The sequence below is a fragment of the Macrobrachium nipponense genome, chromosome 45, assembly GCF_015104395.2.
Source record: "Macrobrachium nipponense isolate FS-2020 chromosome 45, ASM1510439v2, whole genome shotgun sequence".
Taxonomy (NCBI): domain Eukaryota; kingdom Metazoa; phylum Arthropoda; class Malacostraca; order Decapoda; family Palaemonidae; genus Macrobrachium; species Macrobrachium nipponense.
The window spans coordinates 37,129,629-37,149,950 of record NC_061105.1 but is presented as its reverse complement, the minus strand read 5'-3'; the positions used below and the strand labels follow the sequence as shown (position 1 = coordinate 37,149,950).

The following is a 20,322-nucleotide window of genomic DNA, read 5'->3' as shown; positions in this document are numbered from 1 at the left end:
AAGATTATAGAAAATATAGATATAATATATATCTTATGATATATATAAATAATATATATATATATATATCTATACTATATATATATTTTATATATTACACACCCGCCGCGGAGTTATCAGTTAGATCTACCAAATTAAACATCATGTTCAGTCTTGCAAACTTTGCCACAACTGACAGCATTACATTCCATTAATGGGGTGGGCAATTCTTAGACTAGCCTAACTAGTCTGGCAAATTTCTTGGGTGTAGGGAGTTAGCTAGAGATGCTGAAAAGGGTAAGACTGCTTCATAGCTAAGATTGGGTTACACTCGGGTCAGGTTAGGCTAGGACATAGTTATAATGAAAAACCCTGATCTCAAATATCAGAATCAACATTTGAACGCCAGAAACTATTTACGTCAAAGTTTTACGTTGTCAGTTGTGGAACTTGGGGAACGTCTAACTTCTTACCTGACTAACTTTATCGTTCATTTTACTCTATTAATATCGAACCTTCAAGGTATTTGATGATGAACACGAATCGTAAGCCTAGGCCTACCGTGGTTTTGCTGGTACAAAAGACAAATAACCTATACTAAAGTTAGGCCTAGTAAGCTAGCTAGCTACTATAACCATAAATTACCATGGTAGAACTATATCTTTCATGGTCCGATTTGTCGTAAAATTCGGCTACAAGATAAAAGGCATAGGCCTAACATTACATCAAATTTGAGAAGAGGGTTTCAATTAAAATGAACGTAAAACACATTACAATACCCCATATTTATGCAAAATCCCTCTTGAAGTTGTAAATGGAGTTAATGGTTAATTTCCAAAACTATTCCGCGGCGGCCTAGACTATGGCAGTTGCGGTTATTCTATGCAGTTTTACCTCCTGAATAAGAATTTTAAGTAATATTTATTCGGACGACTGTAATTAACCCCCAGGGGATCGTACTAGACAAGGCTAAATACATAAGACGCCCAATTCCCGGTGGCTTTCGTATTCGCGGGGACGAATGATGCATAATGCTTACATAGAAATACCCCAAAATATTCACAAAATAGGTTTGCACAACTCACCAGCGACGACACAAAACTCACGAATCACGCTCAAACAATACTGACTAGAACTGTAACAGCTTGAAAAACTCCACAACAGTAGACTAGGATTCTCTTTTATCTCAGTGATCTTTTATTTATGATGAATTTGGTATCATAAAATTATAAGCTTTTTGCAAAATTAGCTATTAAACCAAACGAAACTGATTTGCCTTAAATATTCGTTCTTGTGGATTATATATATATATTTTTTTCTTTGACAGAAATACTTTACCGTCAGCCAGGATAATAAGTTTACCGGACAAGACATTCCGTGGCAGTTGATTATTTAATTAGCGGTATCCCACCAGCCTCTGTTATCTCGGTCGATAATTTCAAACTCAAAAGTAAAGTGTTTCCTGGTCATATTCCGATGCAGTCTGCAACTCTCCTTTATTCCATTAATAAACATTACTCATACAAGTAGCCTACTGGCTTTAAATGGAATAACGTGGCCAGAAGTAAAATGCGGTGGTCAGACAGTCGCTACAGTTTCTTATAGTCTACTCACAGTCACCGATCTGGCATGTGATTGTTAACTGCTAAGTCCTGAAACTTGTAGTCGAATTCTGAACCTAGTTGAGTTGCAGGTGGCGAAACCTACATAGTTTTAGTGATTTTCTACATTATCAATTAATTTTCATAGAACCCAAATTATGTGACATCGTATACTGAATTGTTCTTGGTTTTGAACAATGCACAGTGTCATATTAGGTTGCATCAGGTACTGCTGTAATATTGACTCATCATTGACTTTATGCAAGATCCTAGCCATAAAACCAGGTTCAGTGTTTTTGTTTGTTTCTATGGCGCTTTTTTTGCAAGGAACCAGTACGTGGTTATTCAGCAGCGGGGCCAACGGCTTTACGTGACTTCCGAACCACGTTGAGAGTGGACTTCTATCACCAGAAATACACATCTCTAATCCCTCAATGGAATGCCCGAGAATCGAACTCGCAGCATGGATGGGCAAATGAATGCCACCTCTTAGGGATACACTCGTATTTGTATCTGGCGTTGTCCCAACTACGTAGCAGTAGTTCTCAACTATGAGAAGAATTTTATCCTGCCCCCATTTTTTCACATGACATTTGTTGATTTTGATACTTTAAACCTGTCCATGCACTGCTCTAAAAATTTTATCAGTCATAAGTTAGTATAATTATAGGTAGGTAGTATTATTGTATCGCTCTATTTCATGTTGAAAAAGTCTTTGCTTGTCCTTACACTTTTTGTTGTGCTTCGCTTTCCTGTACAGCAACTGAAATCATTGTATGTATGTACTATGTATGTATGTATGTATAAAATCACAATAACGCTTGATGCATGTATGCAGATCTACCAAAAGGAAAATGAAACTGTATCAATTCTGATGGGTTTTGCCTTTAATTTTTCAAGATATATGTATTGCTTGAGTGAGTTCTCGCACGTTTATCCCTTCAAATAAGATATAGTACAGGACTGCTATATAGGAAACACATGGCGCATATGAACCCAAGCCCCACCCAGAATAAAACCGTGCATTTGGTACAGATATCAGACAGAGCCTGTTGCATGTCTCCATTCCCTTGCAAGGAGTGTGGCTTGCATGTGAACAGTTGATAATAAAAGTGCACACGGAAGAAGCATTGATTGGGGAACCACAGACGGGAGAGAAAGAGAAACCTACTTCAGTATTTAACCTGTTACCACCTCCATGCGCTCCTTACCTGTGCCAGAATCGATGTTGATTTTTCTAATGGTACAGAGACCGAGACAGCCAATGGACTTCCCTCCTTAATTGGCGTCAGAAAGGCCCCTTGTAAAGAGGGAGTCTCGACTCTCAATCATTCACGATATACCCAAGAAGTGTGTGTGAGAGCGTAAGATGAAATACTAGTCAAGGGTTCTATAAAAATATTTTTTATTTTAGATTGGGGAAGGATAAACCATGTGGATGAAAACTATCCAAAACTATAGGGGAAGAATTGATCAAACATGCACTCATACATAGAAAATTGAGAAAAATATACAAAAAATTTACAAATTTTAAGGTAACCTGTATTTTTCCCAGGATACAAACCTACGCTTTCATAAATGAAGATCGACTCCAAGGGGCGGGAGGAGATCTGTCTATACCAACCTGGAGGCACTAATTATTGGTCGTTAAGGTCACAGATCTAGTTACTAACCTACCCACATGCTGGCATAGCACCCTGTACTCCCCAGTCTTTCACAAAGTTCCTATGGCGACGCCCCCCAAATAGGAGTAGGGGGGCTATATGGCTTAGAGGACTTGCTATGTTACGACTATGGGGGCCAGGGTGTACATGTCTAGGGACTTGTGGTTTGATTTGATTTATATAGAATTTTGGCATTGTGCCAAGCACTGGGGCAACTAAGGCCATTCAGCACTGAAACGGAAATTGATAGTAAAAGGTTTGAAATGTGTAACAGGAGGAAAGCCTCGCAGTTGCACTACGAAACAATTGTTAGGAGAGGGTGGACAGTGAGATGGAAGCAATAGAATATGAAGAGAGGTACAGTAAAAGGAATGAAAGTGGTTGCAGCTAGGGGCCGAAGGGACGCTGCAAAGAACCTTAAGTAATGCCTACATTCAACGAATGAGGTGCACTGATGGCACTAGCCCCCTATGGTGTAGGGACTTGTGGGTAAATTCTCTCAGGTAGAAAGATGGGAACATAGTTTGTCACTTCCATATGCCTGCCTTCTACACCTGTACTGTAACAGGAAGTGGTTCAAACTGTAAGCCACAGAAGGGGCAATGGCCCAGATGTCACTGGCTTTTATCTTTGCTGGAGACTATCTTGTGCCTGTTGTAGTTGTAGGCCCTCTTGATGATTTCCCTCCACCAGTAAGACATAGTGTTTCTAGAGCCCTTCTGCTTTGTTTTCCCATATTAAAAAAAAAAAAAAAATAGGCCATGCTCTTCAGATGCTGCTATACGGTTCTGACTGGACCAAACAACTTCTCTTTGTCTCCCTATGAAGGCCTTGAAGGGGCTGGAAAAAACTTGGAATCTTAGGTCCAGGACTGAGGGGTCTTGGCCATGAATCCAGTTACAAAAATGCGGGGGCGTAGATGCCCACCCTAACCAGTATGAGTGACAACATATGACAAGTCCTGCAGCTCCTAAACCCTCTTGGCAGAAAGCACCAGGGGGAATATAATCTTAAGGGTGTGGTTCCTGTCCAAGGCCTGGTAAAATGCTTGTAGGAATCTTCCTGTAAGGTCGTGAGGACCCTTGGTGACATCCCACCTCTCTAGGAGGGCAATGCTTGCAGAAACCCCTAAGGATGGGAGAGGTTGTTGTTCCTCAGCCATAAGACCTGGGTGAGGGTTGCCCTATAGCACCTGGTAATTACATGCCTCAGGAAGCCTGCAATGTCCTTCATAGTCATCTAGAAGTGATCTTGATCCCTCTGACGATCCTATTGTCAGTACTTTGTCTATTTTCCATTAGCCCCCAGTGAAGGAGGCTCTGCAGTCACCTTTGAAATCCCTTCTTTCAGAGGAGCTGTTGGATAGTCTCCGACTGTGACGCCAGAAGGCGTCTACATTGCAGTGGCAACTTTAGTTGTGCTTCTCTATGAAAAGGTTGGATGACTAGGGCATTTCTCTTGGAATGTCTCCCTGCAGGTGCAGCAGACCAGCATACCACTTTGCCTGTAGCCATTGGGCAACCGCCAGGGTCATCCATAGATGCTTGGACTGGTAGAGCCTGTATTGTATCCTTCTCAGGTGACTGAGTGGAGGGATGTAGGATGGCATCCTGCATTGCCGCACACCGTCTAGTATTGGGAATCTGTACAGTGGCAACTTTATGCTCGCAGCCAGCTCAAATCAGTCTAAGGACATCTTTAATGCCTGGTCTCCCAGGGATAGGGAGATTGTCCCTCTTTGTTTGTTGACTTGACATGGCCAGTCACTTTTTTTGTTGCTCATGGTAACTGGGTGGTCTACTAGGCAGTATTGGAAGTACGGGAGAACCAGCCATGCCACTTTCATGATCAAGGAGGCAAGGAGCACAACAGGACAAGGGCCTGTCCTGAGATGCCCTGTGGGACTAAAAACATTTGCCTCGTGAGCTTAGTGTACGCCATCTGCTAGTGGGGCTTTTAGTGCTGAGAGGCAGCTTTCACCACTACTTCAGGATAGACACTGTCCACTCCTTTGCTCTGAGGGATTACAACGAGGTCTATTGGCTTTGGGCACATCTCACTGCTGGGGTAGACATGATTCTGCCCCTCCAATTGGAGGGGTGGGATGAGCCTCTGTACTGTCTTTAGACACACTCCATACCCTGTCCAATCCTGCTGCTGGAACATATAATGGAGGTGATGCTCCATTGCTCACGTTGGGGTGATAGGGGATGACTACTAGCTTTCGTCTGTTCTACCTCCTCAAGTTGTGATGAAACTCAATGTTTGGTCTTGGGGAAAAGAGGGCGCCTGATGAAAAATGGCTAAGTACACAGTATCGGGTCAGGGTGACGTCGTCCTCAGAGTCCTGGTGCCAGCCTCAAGCAAATCCTGCAGTGGAGAGGATCATGGCAAAACCTCTTGGTGTTCTGTCAATTAATGGAGACAGCTATGGCAAACCTCTTGACATCCAGAACCACCTGAATCAGCCTCTTAGTCATCGATTGTTGTCTGCCTCTTGTGAACCCAGAGTTGGGAGAGGGGCAAGGCAAAAACTCTTATCACCCAGATCCAATGCCCTGGTGCTCCACCTCTATTGAAGTTGCTCATGGATGTTGTCATCTACTGCGGAGGAGCAACTCACAAAAGAAGAGAAAGAAGGGAGGGGTTGAACTAGAGTGGAATCATGATTGAGTGCAAATTCTCACTCTGCTCTCCTTCCAATAGTAAGGAAACTCTCTCTCCTCCCCTTCTCTGACTCGGTGTCAAAAAGTCTCGCCTCTTTGGGAATTAGTGTGGGGGGGAAGGGCAAGTCAGCAAAGGCCTAGGTCACTTAGTAGGCCTAGACTGCTCTCCCCCCTCTACTCTTCTAAGTCAGGGGAAGGGATCACCCAAGGGAATCTCATTGGCTACCCCATTGGAATCTTAAACCTTCTCAAAGGACGTCTAACCTCTTTACATCATTGCATCTTCTCTATCTGTCCGAGACAAGTTCTCCCTTAGATGGTGACACAGGAACAACAGTAGAAACGAGACGTCAGCTGATGGAGGAAGCCTTGTGGTAGAGGGAATCATGCAAGTAGGAGGGGAGGCAAAAGACACATTGTAGTTTACTCAAATATTTTCTCCCTTAATGTGAATTGGGTATCTCCCTCTATTATGGCCATAAATTACTGCATGTCCTATACTCATCACAAACTCTTGTATTTTGGGTTTATTCTCTCTACAGTAGCCTAAAACTGGACAAAGGGGTTTGCAACACTAGATAATTCTCGCACCATAGGCAGAGGTTGCCCATGTGGCTCATACACCATGAACAAAAATGCACCTTAATGACCTACTAGAGGGGGACAAGCACAAACGGGGAGTGTGAGCAACAGAAAACAAGAGGATACTGCATATGTGGCATGCGCAGAGAAAAAATCTCAGCCATGAGAATGGGAGACTGTTACAACCATCGCTCGAATGGCTGAGAAAAGTTTAATAGGCAGGGCAAATGAGGTCCTTCCAGGCCATTGATAATACAGACTTCGTTTTTATCTCACAACAGCTGCAGCTCGCCTTTCATCAAGAACTTATAAAACCGTAGTTTGGTACTCATATTCCCGTTGGAACAAACATAACTAGGCATATAACTTACCAAAATTACACAAGCTTGTGCAATATACACAAGGGCTATACTTAATCTTAAAAATTACAAGATAAAAGCATGCAGACAGAACTGCCACACAAATAATTTGCAATGTAGGATAAAGACAAGAAATGATTTTGGTAAATCAATCTTAATTGCCAAGATCTTTCTTCTGTATATTTTGTCAAAGAAATCAAAATCATCTATGAAAACAAAAGTTCTGGACAGATCTTAAGTGCCCTTATCATCCTCTCCCAATTTGCCACAGGTTTGGAAAGCTTTCAAGATCTTTCCAGCATCTTTGTCTGCATTCGCAGTGCTTTGTTGTCACCTTTTCTAAATACCAATTTTGTGCCCAAATCTCACATACACCAAGGATTAATTTTTCATGCATAAACCAAATTCTTATTTAATAGTAACCTTACTATTTGTCAATTGCCAATACTTTTGTGTTCCCTCGCTTTCAGCACCATATGGTCTTCCACCTCCAACTGTCTTATTAGCTCTTCTTTTACATTAGTACACTTTTCAAACTTTTGCATTCCAGTGTCTCTATTATAACAGTTACTTTCAACAGCAATCCCTCACAAAGATGTGATTTGCAAGAATCATGGAACAGTAAATAGAATCTTAGGTGATCTACATTTTCCCTTGAACATCTTGTGCACTGTCCTCTTGGTACTTTTCATTAGTTCCAAAAGCCACTTTACTCTCTTGTTACACCACTTAAATTTACTTTGCACTTTTTTCCCCTTTAGAACATATCCTTTGGAGTTAATGGAATATCATAAAAGTTTTGCCAATATAGTATAATACCAAGCACCGAGGCATTTTCAGTCATCCTGCACTCAAGATAGTGAAAAGAGGAAGTTGGAGAGCAAGATAGAGATCCATAAAATAGATTATTTGAAGTACACAAGGATTTAAAGGTGAAATAGGAGAAAACCCCTTATGTAATACTTACACAATACTTACACAAAGTCATATTAAGAGATGCTGGAAAACATGAAAGGAAGGAAGAAGGATTAGCAGTAAAGTACTACAAAGTTAAAATGTGGGTACAACTATGGCATAAATCCTTTGGGAAAGGCCTACTAAATTCTAATTATGAGACCATGTCATACCTCAAATAATGTCACAGAAATCATAATCTTGAGATACCTCTCAGGAGCAATCAAACCCTTTAAACCAATGGCACATTTAGTGTTTAAAACACACATTATTTTTCCATAGTTCGGGCAAGTGGCAAAGTTCTTTATTATTGTTCATTGCAATGGTGGGACTTTCAAGAAAATCAATGTACAGGGGTATTCTCAGTACCCGAGCTGTAGATTACATGCCTAGCCTCTTGCCAAATACAGTGCAGCTGTACAGTATTGTGAACTTAATGGTAAAACCCATTCTGTCTGGAATCTGACTGGGAGATTTTAGCTGGATTGCAAAAAAATTCTCAAACATCAACATAACTATGAAAAAAAGATGTATGATACACAGAATTTCAATACCCACTACAGCTATTGGGAAACTATTCGAAATTTTAAAGAATTGCATCAAAATAGCAAATGACAATGTTACCAACACCAAGAACTTTAAAACAATACTTTCTCTCTTTGACATCTAGCATTCACACACAGGACTTACATGGTGCCTTGCTTGATTTCATTCCTTATAGGATAAAATATACAGACTAAACCAAAGGGCAAGTGCTAGGACCTATGACATCATTCAAGCGCTGCTCTCCTCATAGGATGCCTTGCTTAACAACAAAGCATGATCAAGCATCTTTCTGGAACGATGTAACAGTTTTCAGCCTTTTACATTTTTACCATTCAGTGTATAACTACCTTCCAAAAATTTCCCCCTCATTCACAAACATTCAATTTAACTAAACCAGTCAAAATACTGTAAACATATTCTATGGGAGAATCTGTATGACTAAAAGGATTAGTCTCTAAATTTGAATTGACCTTATTTGTACCAAGAGCTGCATTCTTTCCAATCACTTTTGAATTACTAAGCAGCTAAGTTGTTTTTTTCTGTAGAATTATGTACAAACAAGCTCTCTCAAATGATCCTTTGGGTAGCATTAACGGCACTTTTGTTTAATCTTTGCTCTTGGCATTGTCCTGATGGAAAACGCACATTTCACATGCAATGCTGCCCTCACTGTGGTCAATGATGCTGTTCCCAGATGCTAAGTACCAGGTGTCTGCCTTAACAGAGACCTTGAATGGATCAAGATGTTACAATAAGGTATGAAGCTGAACTCCAACAAAGATCAATCCCTTTGTGGTTCTAGAATTTTAAATCACTACTTAGCCATTTAGTTTGCAGAGTAAGTTATGCAGTTATGACAGTATGAGCTTTCATCACAATCTATAAATTCCTTTCACACAACCAGGACAGGATTTGTTTTTGTTCCAGTAGGGAAAACCCTTGAACTAATGCCAATTCCTTCACTTTCTAATAAAATGGATTTGTTGGCCCATCCAATGTTCACAGCAGGAACCTGCTTTCATGACTTTATCCTTGTACCAAGAATCTATTTGTAATTCCTACATCTCTGGACCCCCAGTATATAGAATCAATAGCCTTATCTTAGCTGAATGAATTTAAGGAAACTAGGTTACAAAACCAAGCAGATTTAGGCTTTAAAATCAATAATTGGGCACTTCCAGCATAATGGAACACTGTACACAAGTCTTTTCTGACCCTCCAGTTAGCCTAGATAGTTTGCACTGACATACTATTTCAAAATGGTTAAATTGAGAAGAAAAAGTACATATTGGGTTTGTTTTCACAAGATAATTAAAAAGGATAAATAAAGTATACCTATATAACAACGTATATTCCCGTTAAATAAAAATTTTCTAATATCAAATACTTTACATCTCTAATTCATGAAAGCTAGAAACAAAAACAATTTATAATTTCCACTGAATATTTCAATTCTTCTATCACATTGGTCCCCATGGGGGGCCCAACACTTAATACTTCTCCCTACCATAAAGGCAGGTTTAAATAACAATTACATGAAACAGGTCTCTGAAAAAAAAAAGCCTTAAAAACTAATAGTGAAGTGACCTCTCTTTCAATGGAATGATTCAGACAAGTCAAGCAAATAAAAGTGACTAAGCAACTCGCTGGAATTTTCTTTATGGAATGCATCCATCCTTATGATAGGAAAATGTGCTAAAAATAAAACTCTTTCAAAATAAAGTTCACTTAAATATCTCATCATAAATTAGCACATTAGAGTGACTGCACTTCACGAACGGCATCGGCCACAGCCTTTGCAGAAATCCCAAACATTTCAAGAAGTTCGTCGCACTTTCCAGAGCGTGGAATACGAGGAACAGCAAGGTGCTTTACGATGATGTCACGTTCCATAGCTACAGCAGACTTTACAGCTTCACCAATACCACCTTGAAGATAAATTTGTAATAAAACATTTACAGTGTGGAATACAAATATATAAGAATACTGTTCAAGAGTCATGCAATGGAGCCTCATGATTATATATCAGTTTAGTCTGTTATTTTATCGTTATTTTCTGTATTGGTGAAATGTGGGCATTGTTCAATGTATGGGAAACATATTTGATTTTATAAAACATTTTCAGGTATTCAAGTTGTGTTGTGATGTCACAGACGACAAGATGGCAGTAGCATGGGGTGGAAATGTAAACAAAACAGAGCAGGCAGAACAGGAGAAACAGATGTGGTGTTTGGACTGGTAGGAGAGAACTCTGTCTTATTGGAATTTGTGGGTTGTAAGTCTGGTTGTGGTGTTGTTCAGTCTTAGTCTGGATTATACTGGGACCGAGGAACTTGAACAGGTGGGTAGACTGCATGATTGTTGCATACAGGAAAGATTAGTCTAGGAAAATATTCAAACCTCATTACTTTTCAAGTGTGAAAAATTCATTACCTGCCCTCCAACATTAAAAAATATTTGCTTTTGGAGTGGACTTGTACTTTTCACTTTTCCACTCATTGCTTTACGACATTCTCGAAAATTGTCAAGTATACCTAATTATATCAAAAAAACTTCCTGCAATTTCTTTGTTTGGAACTAGAAATAACACAACTGGTTACAGCTACAATTTTGAGGCAAGTAAGCAATCTCGTAAGCAAACAGTTTACTCCAATTCATAGTTTTAAATCTGAACAAAATTAAATTTCTTTTCAGCAACAATTCAAAGGTTCCAAGATCCACCAAGCTAAGAAATATTCAAGTAACATGTTTGAAGTACTATGCATACTATCTACAAAATTTCATGCCTTGGTCTTTTTTAAAATTCCTGTTTAATCCACCCAAGTTTCTTTCAAATGCAAACTATTGTCAAATGTGGGCTTGGTCAGCCTTTAACTCTTTTTCTAGAGAAATAATTTAAAATCCTAATTATATCAATCTGTAATATATGTTAATCACTAACATTCAATTTAACCAGACAATTTAATACTTGCAACACTAACTTACAGACCTGGCCAGAAGGTTTATTTCAAATAAAATTTCCAATTACCTATACCTAGTAACTTGCATTCTTTAATAATTTAAAAGAAAAAAATATATGAAGATAAACTATTTAACTGATTTATTACCAATAATAACATTTTCAATTAATTTGTATTTTTTCTACAATATAAACCTATGCTTTCATAGAGTTTCTTAGTGCAAGGCATGCTGTGGTTGCCTTAAAATCCTATTGCCAAGGCCAAAGGCCTAGAACGACCTTACTTGCCCTGCCTCTTCCACCGGGTCTACTGTTTCCACTGGGGATAGAGATAAACTACCAGAGGGGCAGCTAAGGAGGGTGAACTACCTTTTAAAATGGCAGGTTTGTATCATAGGAATAATACAAATTACTTTAAATTTTGCAATTTGTTTTGACACAGATACCTCTTTTTTTAAATGACTAATGACTAAGCTGGAGGACTGTCTTTCCCTGCCAACCTGGATGGGTGTGCCCACATACAAGGCACTAACTATAGGTCATTAATGTCATAAGCCTAGCTGCTACCATAATGCTGGCATAACATCCTGTACTCACTAGTCCTTTGCGAGCCTTAATGGAGCCTTTCTAGTCCTCTGTGGAAGAGCCCATCCATCCCCAAATAGGATGGGGGTGTGGGCTCTACAACTCGAAGCAACTTGCTGGGCTATGACTATAGAACCCAGGATGTACAGTGCGAACAAGTCCACCTGTTAAGTCTTGGCGAGAGACTTCGAAAAATTAGATGGCAACTGTTGACTTGGGGGGGGCAGGAAGAGAGACCCCTTTTTCTGTTTGCACAAGTTCCACCAATCAGCTCTTAGCATTATTTTAATAGGAGTCTTTTGGTAGGATTGAAGTGACACACACACATACACACAGAAACTGGATGTTGCTTATGAATTAAAAAGAAACAACTAGGGACAGAGAAAATACCACAAGCAATAGAAAGTGAAGGAGGACTTCCTCACTTGGTGTAGACAACCATTCTTATATATGGTAGTCTACATCATTCTTATATAGTTAATTTGTTTGCCAATGATAATTACTTATATTCTGAGGTTTCATGTATTCATAGTTGGGCTTGTACATATTCCCTCCTGACTACAATAACAATTATTAAGTTACATTACGGATAAACATTTTCTACATGGCCTTTATTTTCTAATATATTAACTGAAATAAAATTCTGAATGTCAAATGGACAAACTCCTTTCGCTATCATCAAAATTCGTTTGAGGAAAACTAAGAGATTAAAGTCTGTCCCTACTGTTAAACAACCCCTTCAGTCCTTAACCTCTCTATTTAGAGAAATGCAGTTTGATGATACTTTCTTAGGGTTCTCTTTTTAAAGGATTTTTAAAGAAATCTGTACTATATTAGTATTAAGATACACAGTACAAAAATGACATACTTATGATACAATAAAGTTTCATACATACTTACCTGGCAGATATATACTTAGCTATAGACTCCTTCGTCCCCGACAGAAATTCAAATTTCGCGGCACTCGCTACAGGTAGGTCAGGTGATCTACCGCCATGCCCTGGGTGGCAGGACTAGGAACCATTCCCGTTTTCTATCAGATTTTCTCTCTTCCACCTGTCTCCTGCAGGGAGGCTGGGTGGGCCATAAATCGTATATATCTGCCAGGTAAGTATGTATGAAACTTTATTGTATCATAATATCATTTTCATACATTCAACTTCCCTGTCAGATATATACTACTTAGCTCATTGGCACCCTTTGGTGGAGGGTAAGAGACAGCTAACTACTGAATAGACAGGTAAACAACATATGTTGTAGGTATTTATAGACCTTGGTTCCTACCTGATTAGGTGGAAGACTTCGTGGCTACTGCCTGGGAGTCTGCTTCACCTCAAGAGCCTTAGCGAGATAGTGATCTGTGGCCAAGAGTTCTTGTGGGTCTGTCGATGGGGTCTTATCCACTTACTCGGCAGAGCCTGACTGGCATTTGTCAATGGGTGCTAATCCACTTATATGACAACACGCCTTATTTAAGGAGCACACAACCGATCCCGATCACCCGATCCTAACACCTGTGTTAGTTCTAAGATTGTCAAGAGTTATCCCCCAAACTCCTCACAAACAACCAATAACTCAAATTACACAGTCAATACGCACACTAAAGTACAAAAAAAAAAATTTTGTACCCCTCTAATAGTCAGATACCACTCGAGTTCCTTACTGAACCAAAGTGACGGCCGCCTGTGCGACATCTGACACTTCTTCCAGCAGGAAGTCAAGAACGTATCCAACAAGAGGGTTACGTACATAAAATTAAGGATCGGCGCTTGCTCCAATACCCAGGACCGTATCCGCTGACACAAACGGACCTAGAGAAAAACATTTCTCGTAAGTTACCTGAACGTCCTTCAAGTAATGAGATGCAAACACTGAATTGCATCTCCAATATGTCGCTTCCAAGATATTCTTAAGCGACATATTTCTTTGGAAAGCAAGAGACGTCGCGCGACTGCTCTCACTTCGTGAACTTTCAGTCTCAAAAGTTTAAAAATCATATCTGGGCAGTTATTATGTGCCTCCATAATCAAGCTTCTCACAAAGAAGGCCAAGGCATTCTTCGACATCGGTCTTTTGGGGTTCTTTACAGAGCACCATAGACCGTGTTGCGAACCCCCCATCTGTTTCTTTCTGTCTAGATAGAATTTAAGTGCTCTGACCGGGCAAAGAGACCTTTCTGCCTCCCTACCTACTAGGCTAGTCTGGCCCTTTACTTCGAAGTTCCTGGGCCAGGGCTTTGAAGGATTCTCGTTCTTTGCAAGAAAGTGTGTCTGGAACGAACAGATAGCAGTCTGTCCTTTGAACCCTACTCGAAACTCAAGGGCGGGCAGCTCACTGATTCTTTTCGCCGTAGCGAGAGAAAAGAAACAAGCACTTTCTCGTAATGTCCCGAAAGGAAGCTCGATGAGGTGGTTCGAATCTTTCAGAAGACATGAATCTTAGGACCACGTCCAGATTCCAGCTCGGAGCTCTATGTTCTTTTGATTTTGATGTCTCAAATGAACAAATCAGATCGTGCAGATCTTTATTGTTAGCCAAATCCAGGCCTCTGTTCCTGAAAACGGCTGAGAGCATACTTCTGTATCCTTTGATGGTTGGCACAGAAAGATGAGATTTCTCTTTCAGGAAAAGAAGGAAATCGGCAATTTCGGTCACAGAGGTATTGGAGGAGGACAGCTTCTTCGACCTACACCAACTTCTGAACACCTCCCACTTCGATTGATATACTCGCATTGTAGATGATCTGCGGGCTCTAGCGATTGCGCTTGCAGCCTTGCGAGAAAAGCCTCTTGCTCAGACAAGTCTTTCGATAGTCGAAAGGCAGTCAGAGCAAGAGCGGGGAGCTTTTGATGGTACCTCTCGAAGTGGGGCTGTTTGAGCAGATCTGTCCTGTTTGGAAGAGATCTGGGGAAGTCCACCGTCCACTCCATTACCTCTGTGAACCAATCTCGGGCTGGCCAAAATGGGGCTATCAGAGTCATCCTTGTCCCCTTCGAGGCCACGAACTTTCTGATCACTTCCCCCAGTATCTTGAATGGGGGAAAGGAATATAGTACATCCAGTCCGGACCAGTCTAGGAGAAGGGCGTCTACTGCAAAAGCTCTGGGGTCGTCTGCCAGAGAGCAAAAGGTGCTTATCCTCTTGGAGAGGAACGTGGTTTGAATTTTGGCCTAGCCTAACTCCTTTCTTTCTCTATAAAAATGAATAATCTACCCACCTGTTACGCTTTCTCCAACTCCAGTACACTCCAGAAATCACCTTAAAACACCAGCACCACAAGACTTACGACCCAAAAAACAACTCCTACCAGACAGAGAGCTCTCCCCTACCAACCACACACCACCAACACGTGCTTTCTACTGCCCCGTGTTATTGTTTTCATCCTGCCGACGCCGCCGCCATCTTGTCTATGACGTCACAGCCTATGACGTCACAACACAACTTAAATACATCAACAGACACCTTCTAGAATCTACCACATGTTGTCTATATATAGGACACCCACCATATTTCAACAATGCATAAAATACCCATAACAATTATAACAATATATAATCACACTTATCTATACCCATAACAATTATACAATTATATCACACTTATCTCTTTCTCCCTCCCCTCCGACTGTTTCCTAACCTAGTATTCCCCTCTTAATTTCCTTCGTCCTCCAACTCTTTACCCTCTACATAATTTCTAATACATTCCCCTGAAACTCCTGCTTTAGTTAATACATCAGCCACTTGCTCCTTTCCTTTTATCCATCTCACCTCCTTTATTTCCCCGGATTCAATGGTTTCCCTTATTGCAGCAATATCTATTTTTAATCTCTTGCTACTTACACCGTGCTCGATTTGATGGCGGTCATTAGTGTTTTACTATCAGTGTTAACCAAGGCTTCTAAATTTCTCCCTCCTACTACCTCTTCCCACAAATGCTTGAAATATATCAATCCTTCTACAGCTTCCCCAACACTCAGGGCTTCAGCCTCAATGGTGGATTTTGCCACTCTCCTGGATTTCCTAGACTTTTCACCATATGGGACTTCTCCTCTTCCCATCTGTCAAAGAATAATATAACCCAGTTGAGTAATGGCCATCTTCTATGTTTCCAAATGAAGCGTCTGCATAGGCTTCCCAATAAACCCAAATTTCTTCTCCATTCACTTATTGTAACTTCGCCCATCATGCTCTTAGTTTTTCTCACAATTTTAATAAGTTTCTTCATATCCTGAGTTGTTCCTTCTTTAAATGCTTTACTTAATTCGCTAATATCATATGATATTTCTGGCATCGTGTTGTAGTGATACCCAATTCAGCTGTCCTACCACTGATCTGTACTCTGTTAACTCTTTTTGTTCTAGCACTCTATTACCCGTATATCTTCTAGCCTCTGGTTCTCTTATGGAATTTATATACTGCCACTGATTAAGGGAAAATCTATTCTCCTTCTGCTCTATTACTACTCCTATACTTTGAAACCTTTTACTCTCTTGTTCTCCTACTTGCAATTTCCCTTTCAAATCTCCCAATCGTTTTCCTTTAAAGAATCCTTCAGTTCCTCCGTAGCAAAAATCATCTACGTGTGTACACAAAATGCCTTCCAATTTATTGTTCTTTTTCCAAAAGAATATATTAGGTTCTAGTCTACTTCTCTCACCTTGAAGCTCCTTCACTACTTTCACCACTTTACAATACCATGCTTTTGCTGCATCCTTGAGCCCATAGACTGTTTCCTTCAACTTCCATAATCCCCTCCAACCATCTTCCCTTGGTGGCTTCAAGTACACTTCTCTTTGTATCTCGTCACCTTGTAAATATGCAGTTTTGACATCCAATGTATAACAATTCCAATTTTTCACCTTTATTATGGTTAGACAGAATTTTAAAATTTCAGCATTGCATGTGGGAGCATCCTTTTCCCACTCAGCCATTTCTTCTTCAAACCCTCTAGCTACAATCTTGCTTTACATATCCTTTCCCCCCTTTTGTTATCTTTTCAGTTACTATCCATCTTGTAGATATAGCTTTTTGTCCAACATCATTTACCTCCTCATATACCTGGTTATCTCTCCAACTTAGAAGTTCTTTTTCTTTAGCTTCCATTATGCTTCTATTTTCAAATCCCAGCAACACCTCCTCTTCATCTTCAATTTTTTCTACCTGACTATAATCCCTCAAGTTAACCCACCCTTTGTCACCTGACTGTGAGTCTCGTATATTGTACGAATCAGCCCATGCTTGGCTTGATCTTTTTTCCTGCAAGACCTAAAATAGTCCATTCTTCTACTTGTCCTGTATCATTGTTTATAGCCCTAACTCTATTTCCCTTTTTGAATTTTGGTATCTCTTCCATTAACTCGCTTTCTATTGACCACTTTGCCCGTTATCTTCCACTGTTTCCTCTATCACCTCTCTTTCTATACTCTCTTCTGTGTCTGCATTCCTTCTCTCACCCATTATCTCCTCTCCTTCCAGCCAATCTACTTTCCCTTCATTTGGGCCATCTGACCTACCTTTCACCCCATGGGATTTATCTATTCTAGCCGATATCTCTTCTGTATCTGGTGATCGTCGTTGAATCCTTTGTCACATGTATCCTAGCTACTTCTCTTAAAGAATACCCCATGTTTGACTATTATTGTTTTCCCCGATACTCCCACTACCTGAGCAGGTCCTCTCCATTCATTTTCATTTTCCCTCTTATAGAATACCTCATCTCCTACACCTGCTTCTTCAAATTTATGTTCTCTGATGTTTTTGTTTAGCGCTATTCTTATTTTATTACAGGACTCATTTTTTATAAATGCTTCTCTGGCCTTGTGCATTGCATTCAGTGTGTCCCTTACCATACCCTCTTCCATCCCTTTTTCTCTGCTTGCAGGACTAGAACTTTCTTCTCCTATTAGGTTAGGCAGTGAAGGGTTTTTTCCAAATACTAATTGGTTGGGAGAGAAACCTCCATTATTCATTAAACAGTTCCTAGCACTCACTACCCATTTCAAAGCTAGGGACCAATCTACTTCCTCTTCCTCCATCATCTTCCTTACACTTCCCTTGATCATGCCTACGGTCTTTTCACATAATCCGTTGCTCCACGGAGATTCTGATGCTGTGGCTAATACTTTAATATTCCATTTTTCTGCCATCCTCCTTACTTTTTCATTTGAAATTCTCCCCCATTATCTGACAATATTTTGGAGGGTGCTCCAAATATAGCAAACCAGCACTCAAAAGTATCTTTATTATAGTTTCTGGTTTCTTATCTTTTATCCAACAGGCCTGACAATATCTCGTTGCCATATCCACTATTACCAAGAACTTTCTCTCTTCTATCTCTCCCACATCCATCGCTACGACTTCATTGAACGTTTTACTCCAAGAAAAGCCTACTACCGGTTTGGCGGGGTTTCTTTTGTATTTTTTACAAACCTCACAATTTAATCAGTTCCGTTAGTAACTTTCTTATTTCCTCTTTTTCTTTTTCGATTAACCCATTACTCCATTGTGCTTCCTCTGTTAGCTCCATATTTTATCTCCACTTCCATGACCAAACTGTAAATGTTTTATTTCTTCATTGTGTTCTTAATTTCCCTCGGATTCTCCCTTCCAACCCTCCAGTAATAATTCTTCTACCTTCCTCCTCCTTATAGGCACTCTTAAATGACCCTGTTCGTCTTCTCTTAACTCTACTTTCATTCCCCTAATACTTCTACTATGACACAATTTTCTTTCAAATTTTAGGGTCATACCCATTTTTACTCATGGTTTGCTTACCTATCAGCCAGGGTATATCACCTTGCAGAATTTCCGTCTTCAAATAAAACTTTCTGTTTTTTAGTATCACAGGTATTTCTATTATTCCTCTGGACTTATAAGATGTCTCACCAAAATTAAACACTTTATTAGACTCTGTCCTAGTGTCCCCTCATTCTCCTCAACTCTTCCTGACTCAAATCCATGACAATACGTGCTAGTCACAATTCCCCGCAAACTGTTGATTTACACCCTGTGTCCAAAATTGCATCAACCACCTCCCATGATGCTTCCACTATTTTATTAACTTCTCCTACATAACCTCTTCTTCTTCTGTCCCATTTTCTGTTTTTACCTTATTTTCTTCTAGTCTTGTTTCAGTTTTCTTCCTATTATGAAAATTCTGAGGACAATCCCTAGCCCAATGCCATTCTGAGCTGCATATTGCACATACTGTTACCTTCCCTTCTTTGTTTATAGGATTTCTACCACCCCTTCCTCGGTTCCATCTTCCCCGATATCTTTGGTTTTCCCTCCCTCTCCCAGAACTGGCATTGCCTTCTGACGAACCCCACCATTCCCGTTCCTCTTTAGTCCCTAATCCCTCAAATAGTCTTTTCATTGTTGCGACACTGTTCCGTACTCTTAGCTTTTCTTGCCCACAAGCGATAATACCATTTGTTTTGATTTTCCGTGAGATTTGCTTGCTCTATTACATGATACCCCTTGACTTCGCCTTCAAGCGCGCCTTTCCCCATTGCTCTTTCACACTCAGATGCTGCCTTCTCGTATCTAATTAAATAGTCCGCCATATTTCACTAGATTCTCTTCTTATTAGAAGGTATCTTTTATTCTACCGTAATTCTCCATTACCGAGTCTTTTAGATAGGCTTTATCTAGTTTCTCTAGGATTAACTTTGGACCCTCTGTACCAGTAAGTTTATCTTTATCTAATGCTTCCACTAGCTCTCGGGCTTTCCCTTTTAAGCTCATTCTCATTTCTATCGCCAGGTATTTGTATCTTCTCCATACAACAATAGCCAATATTCGGCTTGACCTTTCCATTCTTTGTATTCTTCTTGTATCCCGCTAAACCTAGGACATTCCCTTCTCCATCTAGTAGTCTCCCTTTGTTCACTGTCGGATCCAGGCATCTTTGATCAACCACGCTCTGCTACCAGTTTGAATTTTGGCCTAGCCTAACTCCTTTCTTTCTCTATAAAAATGAATAATCTACCCACCTGTACGCTTTCTCCAACTCCAGTACACTCCAGAAATCACCTTAAAACACCAGCACCACAAGACTTACGACCCAAAAAACAACTCCTACCAGACAGAGAGCTCTCCCCTACCAACCACACACCACCAACACGTGCTTTCTACTGCCCCGTGTTATTGTTTTCATCCTGCCGACGCCGCCGCCAATCTTGTCTATGACGTCACAGCCTATGAACGTCACAACACAACTTAAATACATCAACAGACACCTTCTAGAATCTACCACATGTTGTCTATATATAGGACACCCACCATATTTCAACAATGCATAAAATACCCATAACAATTATACAATATATAATCACACTTATCTATACCCATAACAATTATACAATATATAATCACAGGTCTATTTGAGGCCTCCCCCAAAGTGACCAACGGTTCTGACACACTTCTG

General features: G+C 40.2%; 1 protein-coding gene and 1 long non-coding RNA gene across 3 annotated transcripts in view; one reads left to right on the top strand and one right to left on the bottom strand.

Annotated features, from left to right (window-relative positions):
• Positions 1 to 232: 232 nt before the first annotated feature.
• LOC135214485 (uncharacterized) lies at positions 233 to 11,391 on the top strand. The gene is made up of 3 exons (XR_010314377.1): positions 233 to 276; positions 10,477 to 10,692; positions 11,046 to 11,391. It is a non-coding gene; the product is annotated as an uncharacterized LOC135214485 (long non-coding RNA).
• Positions 9,688 to 20,322, bottom strand: part of LOC135214483 (transketolase-like protein 2) — an 89,202-nt gene continuing 78,567 nt past the window's right edge. For both annotated transcript variants that reach the window (XM_064248836.1, XM_064248834.1), the window contains exon 10: positions 9,688 to 10,279. In XM_064248836.1, the coding sequence (XP_064104906.1) occupies positions 10,107 to 10,279 (173 nt within the window). In that variant the 3' untranslated portion in view covers positions 9,688 to 10,106. The remainder of the gene's footprint in view (positions 10,280 to 20,322) is intronic.